At 34.3% G+C, this 11,468-nt stretch overlaps 3 protein-coding genes and 1 pseudogene across 3 annotated transcripts; 2 read left to right on the top strand and 2 right to left on the bottom strand.

The window, feature by feature from the left end:
* The first annotated feature begins 542 nt into the window (after positions 1-542).
* On the top strand, positions 543-2,083 carry LOC122601690 (protein STRICTOSIDINE SYNTHASE-LIKE 11-like). Its single transcript, XM_043774430.1, has 3 exons — positions 543-790; positions 1,252-1,506; positions 1,600-2,083. Exons 1-3 carry the CDS (start codon positions 543-545, stop codon positions 2,081-2,083), a joined length of 987 nt encoding a protein of 328 aa, XP_043630365.1.
* A 365-nt stretch (positions 2,084-2,448) lies between these two features.
* On the top strand, positions 2,449-3,908 carry LOC122602214 (acyl-CoA-binding protein-like). The gene is made up of 4 exons (XM_043774928.1): positions 2,449-2,527; positions 3,182-3,299; positions 3,369-3,431; positions 3,657-3,908. Exons 1-4 carry the CDS (start codon positions 2,516-2,518, stop codon positions 3,722-3,724), a joined length of 261 nt encoding a protein of 86 aa, XP_043630863.1. The 5' UTR covers positions 2,449-2,515; the 3' UTR covers positions 3,725-3,908.
* A 1,024-nt stretch (positions 3,909-4,932) lies between these two features.
* LOC122602397 (protein STRICTOSIDINE SYNTHASE-LIKE 12-like) lies at positions 4,933-6,172 on the bottom strand. The gene is made up of 3 exons (XM_043775088.1): positions 5,934-6,172; positions 5,581-5,825; positions 4,933-5,387 (listed from the first exon to the last, which is right to left on the bottom strand). Exons 1-3 carry the CDS (start codon positions 6,170-6,172, stop codon positions 4,933-4,935), a joined length of 939 nt encoding a protein of 312 aa, XP_043631023.1.
* Positions 6,173-8,573: 2,401 nt separating this feature from the next.
* On the bottom strand, positions 8,574-11,260 carry LOC122600018 (annotated as a pseudogene).
* Between the last annotated feature and the right edge of the window lie 208 nt (positions 11,261-11,468).

An 11,468-nucleotide genomic window follows, 5' to 3' on the forward strand; every position in this document is an offset into this window, starting at 1 on the left:
TGGCCTTTCTCTAATTAGAAGTAAAGAGAATTGACTTATTTTTAAGACATAAAAGGACTTGTTTTATATATGTGTGAATACTTATTGCATGCTTGGGTTTGACTTCATACTTTATGTAATGATGAATCAATCAATCATCCAAATATTATACATCAAAAAGGTAAATGTATTAAAATATGTTACACATAAACAAGTATTATTTGAAAAAAACAAGAATGTATAATGAAGTGTTTTCCAAATAAGCAATTCCATGCAAAGAAAGATACAAGTATAGACATCCAATACATACATAAAAATACACACAGAATTAGAAGTTGGCCTGCTTTCCAACACGTTTAAGCAACGTACTATTATCTTTATCCCAAAATAGGATAAGCACTAGTCAACTATTACATCTTGTTACTACATACATAGTATGTGCGTCTCTAGTATTGGTTTGAATGTGTATATAAGATGATGCAGTTTTAGGAAAGATGCAATATTGCAATTCACAAATACATACATATACATCACTAGTGTTTACATAAAAAGTACTAGTAGCCATGAAAACAAGCAGTCTTTTGGTTGTCAATCTCATTATTTGGTCCGTGCTTCTTGGAAGTGTGTTATCTAATAATGAGTATATAACTTTTAACATACTCGCATTGCCTCCAAGTGTCACAGGTCCTGAATCTGTTGCTTTTGACCGTGGCGGTGAAGGCCCGTATGTTACAGTCGCTGACGGAAGGATCCTTAAATGGAAAGGTCCCACCGTTGGGTTCGTTTATTTTGCATATACTGCGCCTACCAGGTTGTGTTAATTTTCTTTCCATTGTTTAATGCCCCATTCGTTCCACTAAACTTGTCCACTTTTAAAATTTCAAAGTCAAACTTTACCAATTTTGACCATAAATATTTTTATTTGTGTTATATAATAAATGTTGAAAGTTATACCAGTGAAACACAAATCTAAAACACAATCAATTTATATAACTTTCATCAAATGTTATATAACACAAATAAAAATATTTATGGTCAAAGTTCTTAAAGTTTGACTTTGAAAATATAAAAGTGGACAAGTTTAATGGGATGGATTGAACATAAATGCCCAAACATAAAAACCTTAGTTAGTAGTTTATCTTATTCATGTTCGTTCATTTAACTGATGAAAGAACTTAATTATCAAACAGGTCACGCATAGTTCAATAATAGTTAAGGTCTCAAGTTTCTAATTACTTGTAGCTTGATCATCATATATTATAATAATAACAGAACCAACAAGTTATGTGATGGCACAAATGATCTGGAATTAGGACCAATATGTGGAAGACCAGTTGCTCTTAGCTTCAACTACAAAACCAGTGATCTCTATATCACTGATGCTTTCTTCGGTCTTTTGGTTGTTGGATTCAATGGTGGTCTCGCAACTCAACTCTCACGCGGTTTCAAGTACTTATCTGGTATTGACGTTGAGTCATATACAGGAAATGTTTACATGACTGATGCTAGTTTGACTTTCGACATAAGGTGAATTTTGTCAAAAGTAACTCTTATTTAAGATTATAGAAATTAACAATGTCTCGAAACAATGTGTTTATATTGACATAATATTGTGTGCAGAAACATGGCACAACCCGGGTTTACACCAGACTCAACTGGAAGGCTATTGAAATATGACCCAAGAACCAAGCGGGTAACTGTATTGATAAGTGGGCTGTCAGGAGTAGGTGGTCCAGCAGTTAGTAGTGACCGAAAGTATGTTTTGGTTCCTGACTATGTGAACATGAAAGTCCAAAGGTATTGGCTGCAGGGACCGAAAAGAAACACAAATGAGGTTTTCCTTACCAACTGTACTGGGAGCCCGATAAACATTAAAAGGACAGTAAATGACGAAGAATTTTGGGTCGCGGTAGATAATCAAGGTCAACAGCCCACAGTGAACAGTGAACCTCATGGCCTCAGAGTTAACGGGTTTGCAGTGGTACTCCAAACTGCTCCCCTTCCCCAATTCTTGGACATGAGTGTCACGGTGGTTCAGGAGATCAACGATGCACTGTACGTGGGCTCAAGCCATGCTGATTTTGTTGGTGTTTACACGAAATAGAACGTTGTTACCACCCATTGAATGAAAAGAAATATATATACGGTATTATTATACATATATAGAAGTATGAGATGTGATGGATATGCATTCTCCCACAATAAACAATTAATTTCTTTCTATAAGATTTGTGAAACCAAAATGTGTTCAATTTTGAATAAACCCCATAACTTTAAGCTTATAAAAGCCTGCTAAAAGCCCCTTGCCAAACACGCCATAGTATTTCATTTTTTTGGGAATGAGGTGATAAATTGAGGCTTATAGTGCAAAACATTGTAAACATCAGGGACTTTCAAGCCTCTTGTATGTTGTATCTGGCTTAAATAAGAAATTCCATATATGGCTCTAGCATTTTTTAGTCTTAACAAAATCATCATTAATCTTTTGCTGGTTTCTGAAATTTTGGCCAAACAAGAAATCATAACACAAACTTAAATGGGTTTGAAGGTATGTGTATTTTTCTAATTATATGACAATTTGTTGATATAATCTGAATCCAATCTAATTTTCAGTAGTCATAGGTTCCCTAATTATGCATGAAGCCTGAAATCTATTGTAAATTTCAGGAGAAAACTGATCAAATAATTTCATAACATATTCGTGAACATATACATTACATTGTCATCCCCAAGATTATTATATCGAGGCATGCTAATTAATTAAAATTATCTAAGAATCGAATTTCCCACAAATTCAATTTGTTTCCATCTTGTGGCCTGGATTGAAACTTGAAGGTGGTCACGTGTGAACACATTTGGGTCGACGGTGTGACCCACTAAACATTGATTGATTGATCTCTTAAAATGGGAACCTTAGTACGGGGAGGTGGTCTCACACGATCCTTCTTGAGCGTTCTACCTTCTCTAAACAGACCGCTCTTTTATCTGTTTTTTTGGCAAAAATGAAATGAGATGTTATCCATTTAACATCTATAGTAAATTTGCTGAAATAAGATTATATAAACAGTCTTCCATCCAAACATGTATAAAAAAATAAATAAATAGTTTAAAAGTAAGATTACAGGCTTAACATTTTTTTTTTTTTTGTAAATTAGCTACATTCTTGAATGTTTGTTGTCACATTTGATTGTTAACTTTAAAGGAGGACTTTGAGGAATATGCTCAGAAAGCGAAGACTCTTCCGGCTGGTACTAGCAATGAAAACAAGCTTATATTGTATGGATTGTACAAGCAAGCCACAGTTGGACCAGTGAATACAGGTAGTATCAGCTAGCCTTGTTTAGCTACAAAGTATGTCTATTTGATATATTTGATCGATGGATTTTCAGATCGTCCTGGAATGTTCAGCATGACTGAGAGGGCCAAATGGGATGCTTGGAAGGCTGTTGAAGGTATTCCTCTGCCTGTAAACAATGGTTATGAATGTACTGTTACATATGTTTTTTACTATGCAACTTTTTGTTTGTTAGTTAATCACTTAATCGTAATTTGTTGAGCTTTGTGTATAAAAGTGGAAGTTTTGAAATGTAAATTGTAATTTTGATGAGATTAGCCCATTAGAACATCTTTGTACAACTTGTTTAATTATCTTATTGTGGTCTCTCGTTATGTGACAGCAAAATCCAAGGACGAAGCAATGAGTGATTATATCACTAAGGTGAAACAGTTACTTGAAGAAGCTTGATGCTCTGCTGCTTGAGTTCGATGGCTTGCATGTTATACACATTTTAAGAATTATATCTGATTACACCAACTATTAGAAAAATCTATTATTTATAATGCTTGTAAATTCTACATTATGATACTATATGATACAACGAAATCATTGTGTAAGTTCTCCAGGGTAAATGGATATATATTTTCCATTCGATCGGGGGCTGTTGAACCAGTTTCAAACTGCCACCTCCATCATTCACAGCCCTTTTAATATTTGTTGGGCTCTCACAGTCAGTTATGAACACCTGATTTGCCTCTTCTTTCTGTCCCTGCAGCCAATAACTTTTTGATTTCCTTGTTGATCATATAATCTGGAACCAAAACATAGTTTCGGTCAATACTAATCGCTGGACCATCTCCACCTGACAGCCTGGTGGACCATGGTTTTGTGGAAGAAGAAAAAAAAGGGGGATTAATTGATTATTACATACATAAAGTGAAAATTCAAACACAAACAAGCAATCCACTTTTTTCATAAATTTATGTAATTAAACACTAAAGTTCTACCTTGTACTTGAAATTAGGGAAAAGATATGGTGTATAATCCAAATAAGAATGTTTGTTCTCTATCATTATTATATTTGCCATTTACAAGCAATGCAACCACTTGTTAATTTTATGATTATACTATTTTTTTAACAATGTACCAAATATTAACCTAAAAATGTATGTTGATGACAAATGCAAGATTAATGAAAATGTGGATTAATGCTCTTTTTCAAACTGATTTCTTAGGGGCTTGTATATCGAAATCACTCTAGAATAGAATGATCATACATAAAATTTTTGTGCTATTAGAACTCTCTTTATAAGCCAGTTTTAGTATGCATTTAGGATTGTTCATTATCTAAAGAAAACTAAATGGTCTCTTCTGTTTCTTATTCGGGTTTCTTGATTTAGTTATCAGGTAGTTTAGTTTATTGGTGCAACTATAACTTAATTGAGGTTAAAATGAGGCACTAGAATTTTAAACGCCTGCAGAAATGCCCAAAACAGAATCCATAATCAGCTACAGCTTGTAGAGAGTAACTTCCAAATGATAAGTGAAAATAATTATAGCATTATTTCCATTATTTCAACATCAAAAGTGCAGAAGATCACTAAACAAAATACTTGAAAGTACTGTGACCATGTTAAAACATGTAATTTATTCAAAAGACTGCAAAGTGCAGAATCCTAATTCTTGTAAACACCAACAAAATCCGTGTAACTCGAACCCACATATAGTGCATCGTTGCTCTCCTGAACCACTGCAAGAGTCATGTCCGAGAATTGGGTAAGGGGGACTGTTTGAAGCACTACTGCAGACCCATTAACCCTTAGACCTTGAGGTTCAGTGAGCACGGGTTGCTGTTGGACCTGTTTTTCAACTGCCACCCAAAACTCTCCATCATTTACTGCCCTTTTAATAGTTTTTGGGCTCCCGCAGTCAGTTAGAAATACCTCAGTTGTCTCTTTTTTTGGTCCCTGCAGCCAATACCTCTGGATTTTCTTATTAATGTAATCTGGAACCAAAACATAGTTGCGGCTACTACTAACTGCAGGACCACCTCCTCCTGAAAGCCCGCTTAGCAAAACAGTTACCCGTTGAGTTCTTGGATCATATTTCAATAGCCTTCCTGTTGAGTCAGGTTTGAACCCTGGTTCTGCTGTGTCTCTGCACAACATAAATCTCTTGTCAAAACTATACTTACCAAGTTATAATGCGCATTTTATATAATCATTCAATGCCAAAATCAAAACCAAAATACTGATACAGGAGTTGTTAAGGGAAAAGAAAAAATTGGAGGGAACGTTACTTCTGCAAAAGCTACCTTATGTCATAAGTCAGGCTAGCATCGGTCATGTAAACATTTCCAGTGTATGACTCAACATCGATTCCAGAAAGGTACTTGTAACCACCTGAAAGTTGAGTTGCAAGTCCACCGTTGAATCCTACAACCAAAAGACCGAAGAAGGCATCTGTGATATAGAGATCACTGGTTTTGTAATTGAAGCTAAGAGCCAATGGTCTCCCACATATTGGTCCAAATTTCAGATCATTTGTACCATCACATGCTATCTTGGTCCTGTAAATAATTAAAAAACAAAATAGACCATGTAATTAGTTACATTAACTCTGGACTATTCAGTATTAAGAAATTATGAGGTATGTGTAAGTGAATAAGTAGCAAAACCTGTTAGGTGAAGTGTAAGCAAAATCAACAAACCCAACGCTCGGACCTTTCCATTTAAGGATCCTACCGTCTGCAACTGTCACATAAGGACCTTCACCTCCTCGGTCAAAGGAAGCAGATTCAGGACCTGTGACACTTGGAGGCAAGACAAGTTTCTCAAAGGTGCTAAATGATAAAACGTTTGCAAGAAGCAAGAACCAAACAAGGAGATTGATAATCAACACACTACTAGTTTCCATTGTTAGGGTGAATGTAAACACTTTGACTAGTGTAAGATATGCATATATGGATGTATTTCTTCCTCTACATATACACACGATTAAAGTCACACTAACACGCATACGCATACTATACACGTCGCAACAACTTGGCATGGTTGGCCACTTTTTCTCCTCTCTTTTGGGGATAAAAATGATTGCTTAAACTTGGTGAAAAGCAACCTGAGTTACGTGTGCATTTTTGTGCATTGACCTAATAGAGGTGTTATTCAGATGGATTACACGGATTTTGGATTATTCAGGTCGGATTATTTCAGATTTGACCTATTATACTTCCATCCAAATTTAAACCCATATAAGGTTCGGATTATTAACCCTAAAAAGCATAGTTTTTTTCATCAACTCTTTCAAGCCTTAGAGCCAGACAGATTAAGCTTCTGAGTTTGACATATAGATAAAAATAAGCATTAAACTGTCATAAGCGACTATAAAGTTTGCATCAAACGCCCCCTTAGTCCATGAAAAGGAACCTATATCTCTTATTCGATTTTGTATCTGTACACGACTTTATTTACTTCATTCGTAATAGAACAATTACAATCCCCAGTTGACAGATCTAAACCTATTACGTTCACACTTCGGGCTTGCTTAAAAAAGTTTCAGTGACAAAAACAACTACATCACTTGCTTATGAACTACTTTGATTGGTAATAGAAGTCGATTTATAAAAGCAGTTAAAATTTGAAGTTACTAAAAACTATGGTCGACTGGAAGAAGTGTAATTGCTTGATCATTACATAAAGTGAAAATTCAATCACAAGCATGCAATCCATTGGTCAACAACTACTATAATACATACATCCTAGAAATCATAAAACACCAAAGTTCATCAGAATGTTTGCTCTTTTTCATTATCTAATCAATAATATATTTGCCATTTGACAACAAATATGAACTGCAATCACTTGTTTAACACTTGATCATACATATGAACATAATTAATGATTTACAGAGCTTACAAGTTTATGTTCTCTATTTTGTATATTGTTACATGATACTTTTATAAAAGGGATTTGCTAACTGTGCCCTTATTGCACCAGTTAAGTAACATTTAATGAAACATTTAATAAAGTCCAATCTTATTAAAATATAAAAATATGTATAAATTATTCATTTAAAAATAAAAATTGTTAGGTTCAATTGATACACATTAGATATAATTTTTGATTAATAAGAAAATAACAAGTTCATTAAATACTTTTTAACTAGTGTACTAGGGATTTGATAACTAGTATAGTTTTTCTTGCATGTTCAAGCCCAACTCAAACTGCTACTTTCCCTGTAAATCTTTTACGTTAGGAATATAGCAAAACGAGTTAACAATTTTTTTTTTTTTTTGAAAAGTATACTTTATTCACATATCGCCAAACTCACACAATAGTGGAGTTGTCAAGTATTACATACAAGTAATTACATATCAAACCTCAAAAATGTTCCATTCTTGCCAACTAATGGTGTCAACTCTCGATCTATTTCTATACCATAAAAAGCTAGTGGTCTTGATATCTTGAAAAATCTTTTCTACATTGATCTCCCGGTCTTGAAACCTCTTCTCGTTTCTTGCCTTCCATATGCACCAACATGTGACAAACATCACGCCTTTGAAAATCTTGCATTTTTTTCCTGTTAGGCTAACATGCTTGCTAGATTCAAAAATATCTTTAACGGAGAAAAAGAAGAGTGGGTTTGTTTTACACCATTGCTAACTCTGAACCAAATATCCAGGGTCATATTACATGAGCATAGGAGATGCTCAATCGATTCTTCCTCCTCACAGAAGACGCAATCCAAGCTGCCAAAATTAACATTCCTTGCTCTAAGTAATGTCATTGTCGGGCATCCATGGAAACCCTCCACATGAAGACGTTACATTTTTTTTGTGACCCATTTAATTTGACCACTTAAAAATATACCTCCCTCCATAGTTGGTGCATATGAAAGGCAAGAAACGAGAAAGAGGTTTCAAGACCCGGAGATCAATGTAGAAAAGATTTTTCAAGATACGTAGAAAAATCTTATAGAAACGACATTAAGACAGAAATAGATATGTAGAAAAATAAATGCTTATAGAAAGTTGTAATTTTCAGATTGGTTCCAACACACTTTTAGGAAATAGCAGTGAGCTGATGACGATCTGTCATCAACACAAGTTTAGTGCCAACAGCAAGTTCTAAAGTTCATACTTCAGAAACTTGTGAATGTATCTGAAGAACTAACTCAGGAGGTCTCGTATATCACCAGATTCAATTAGGAGTATTTAGCATTCAGTTGGCATACAAGGAGTTTAAGGAAATTAAAATAAAGATAAGGGCCAGCCATAGAGCATAAGGAAAAGATCAAATTAACAACCAAATGACCTAAGTGCCAAAAAAAACCGTTACCATCTTCTCCATTTCAACAAAGTGTTAAAATCAAGAAATCTAAAGCTTAATAGAATCTCTGATCTTTAAAATAAAAATTAAACTGTTTGGGATATATAACTTAATTAATCTTTTCAACCAATAGTCTTTACTAATTCTTTTCTTCCTTCTCAGCCTCTGCGACTCTCTTCAACCTGGCACCAATATGAGATTCGATTATTCTCTCAATACCCAGTTTGGCATAAGCTTTGAATGATTTCATAGCCTCTGTGACCTTGACAAGTTCAGTCACAGGCTTCTTCATGACAACAGGCAAGACAGTACCTTGAACCTGGGTGGCAGTTGCAAGCTCTTCGGGAGTAGAATCACCAGCCTGATTGATAAGCATAAGGGCCAAAGAGTATAAGTAGTGAACGTAAACCTCTCATTACTTATGAATACATAAACTTCAGATTGTATTTTATATCAAACAGATTAAACTGGTAAAAAGAAAAAAATAGTCGAGTAACAAGCCAACTGAGTAAAAGGTCACCCAAAGTGTATTCCTTTAAACTTTAAAACATAAATCAGCTAAACTAGTTAACTCAAATGCTACATTACTACAAAGTATTAAATTAATTTTTGGGTAGTAAACTTATATAGCTTCATGATCATCTTTGCCACATTAATACACCCAAAGTGTGTTTGATTAAACTTCAAAACATAAACCGCTAAACTCAAATGTTACATTACTGCAAAGTATTAAAATTATATAGCTTCATGATCATCGTTGCTACATAAATTACTTGGGACAAAAGGGAATCCAGGTCATCCAAACCCAGCCTCTTCCAATGAATACAGATATCATCTCTCCCAACCCGCAGTTAACTCAAGATATCTCACCTCTATTTAAGAAATCGTTTGGCAGTAAACTTAAAATATATCTGACCTGTATCTAGGAAATCAATGGGCAACAAAGTGACAAACTAACAGTGTCTAAATCACAAAGACACAACCTCAAGAAAACTTGAAAATCACACAAAGTAAACATAACCTAGCATAAACAGAAACACAGTAATGGAAGTTTACCTTGGTTTTTCTAGCACGTCTAGGGAAGATAACAAGCTTATTATTGAAGGTTATAAGCCTCTGGGCATTAGCTTAAAGACCTTCCAAAGAACGATTTCTACGACGATGGTCCACAGAAATACCAATAGTCGGTGCAAGTTTCTTTGAAATACCTGCAGCCTGTTTGGATAAGCAATATCAACTTATGCAATTAAAAATTCATCCCAAATGTTCTAAGCCAGCTTAAGAAATACAACCTGATCATCATATAACAATGATGACAAGTTTTGAAACTATTAATATACGAAACAAATACAATAAGAGCCAATTTCTGTTGCAATATTACATTTCTCTGTGACGGGAAGATGAAACGAGAGACTAAATGTGTTGCAAATATCTTCCAAATCACAAAACATGTGGTCGTCTATTCACTAATTTGTGTCCACACAATACGTAACTAATTTGTCAAGCTTGTTTATAGTTAACATTCCAGATCCCCGCCTTACAAGCATGTAATGTGTAGACCAATTATATATAAGTTTCATTACAAATGTCCGTATCAAAATATTCTAATAGTTTCATTTAAAAACAGGGTAATGCAGCATTTAGGTGTGCAATACAAGCTGCTACTAAATCTTTATGGGCAATTTTTTCAAACGCTACACACCTCCTGAAGAAAACACTTATTAGATTATGCACATATAATAGTGAATGAGGATTATTACCTTCAACTCTTCAAGAGAAAATCCACGGCCCTCCCTGAGTTTCATGTTGTATTTAAGAGTCTGTCCGTGAACCTGAGGGCAAAGCCTTCCAGTTGGCCTCGGGAAAACCTTTACAGCCTTGGCTTGTCTAGCTGAAACATACATATACATAAATATATATCTAAATACCACAAACCGATATAAACAGAATTGGATAACAGCAGTATGCGAGTTTAACAAAACACAATGTACCGCTGCGTCTCCTGATTTTACGGGCAGGCTGGTCGAACCAAGTCTTGACATAATTCGGCCAATGCTTTTTGAAATGCCCGTTGGGGATGACGTTGTTATGCTTAACCATGATTCCTCTGCATCATAACACATATCATACTCTTTTTGTTATCAACTACTATTTCAAAGCCTCATCATACAACTTTATTATAGATATATATCAACCACACACACACACAAATACAACAAGTTCGACAAATATATTTATATAAAAAACTAAATCGCTTATTTATCACATCTTTGTAATAATTATAGAAATAGAAACATAAGATAGCAGACATTGAACCGAGACAAGATTGTAATAAACTAATAATGATGATACATGATATAGTATAAGAAAATTGAGGTACATCATATCATACTCTTTTTGTGATTATATATGCTATTTCCAAGTGGCAACTTATATATCAGTAAAATAAATAAATAACTAAATCACTTATTTGTCACATATTTAACTATTACTTCACTATTGAAGGTAAAATAGAAACATAAAAGAGCAGACATTAATATGAGACATTATAAACAAGTTTGTAATGATTAAATTTTTATTACGGAGTATTATATAGTATAATGATATTTTATATTTCTGAAAGTCAAAAACGGTAAGGTTTGATGAAAGTTATACCTGAGCTGCTGGGGCAAACAAGGACAAGGAAAAGATGAAAAGAAAATAAGTTTTTTGAGGTTGTGCGAGTATATAAGGTAGGACCGTAGGACATGTAGGCGGGTATCCCTAATTCTGTAATATGGGTTTATACTTTTTCACAGGCCCAACTAACTCATAAAAGTTTTGGCCCATTCTAAATTTCCTGTACATGTTGCTAAAAAATACTAATGGAAAACTCTCATTATTTT

Source organism: Erigeron canadensis, chromosome 5 (assembly GCF_010389155.1).
Source record: "Erigeron canadensis isolate Cc75 chromosome 5, C_canadensis_v1, whole genome shotgun sequence".
In the NCBI taxonomy this organism is placed as follows: domain Eukaryota; kingdom Viridiplantae; phylum Streptophyta; class Magnoliopsida; order Asterales; family Asteraceae; genus Erigeron; species Erigeron canadensis.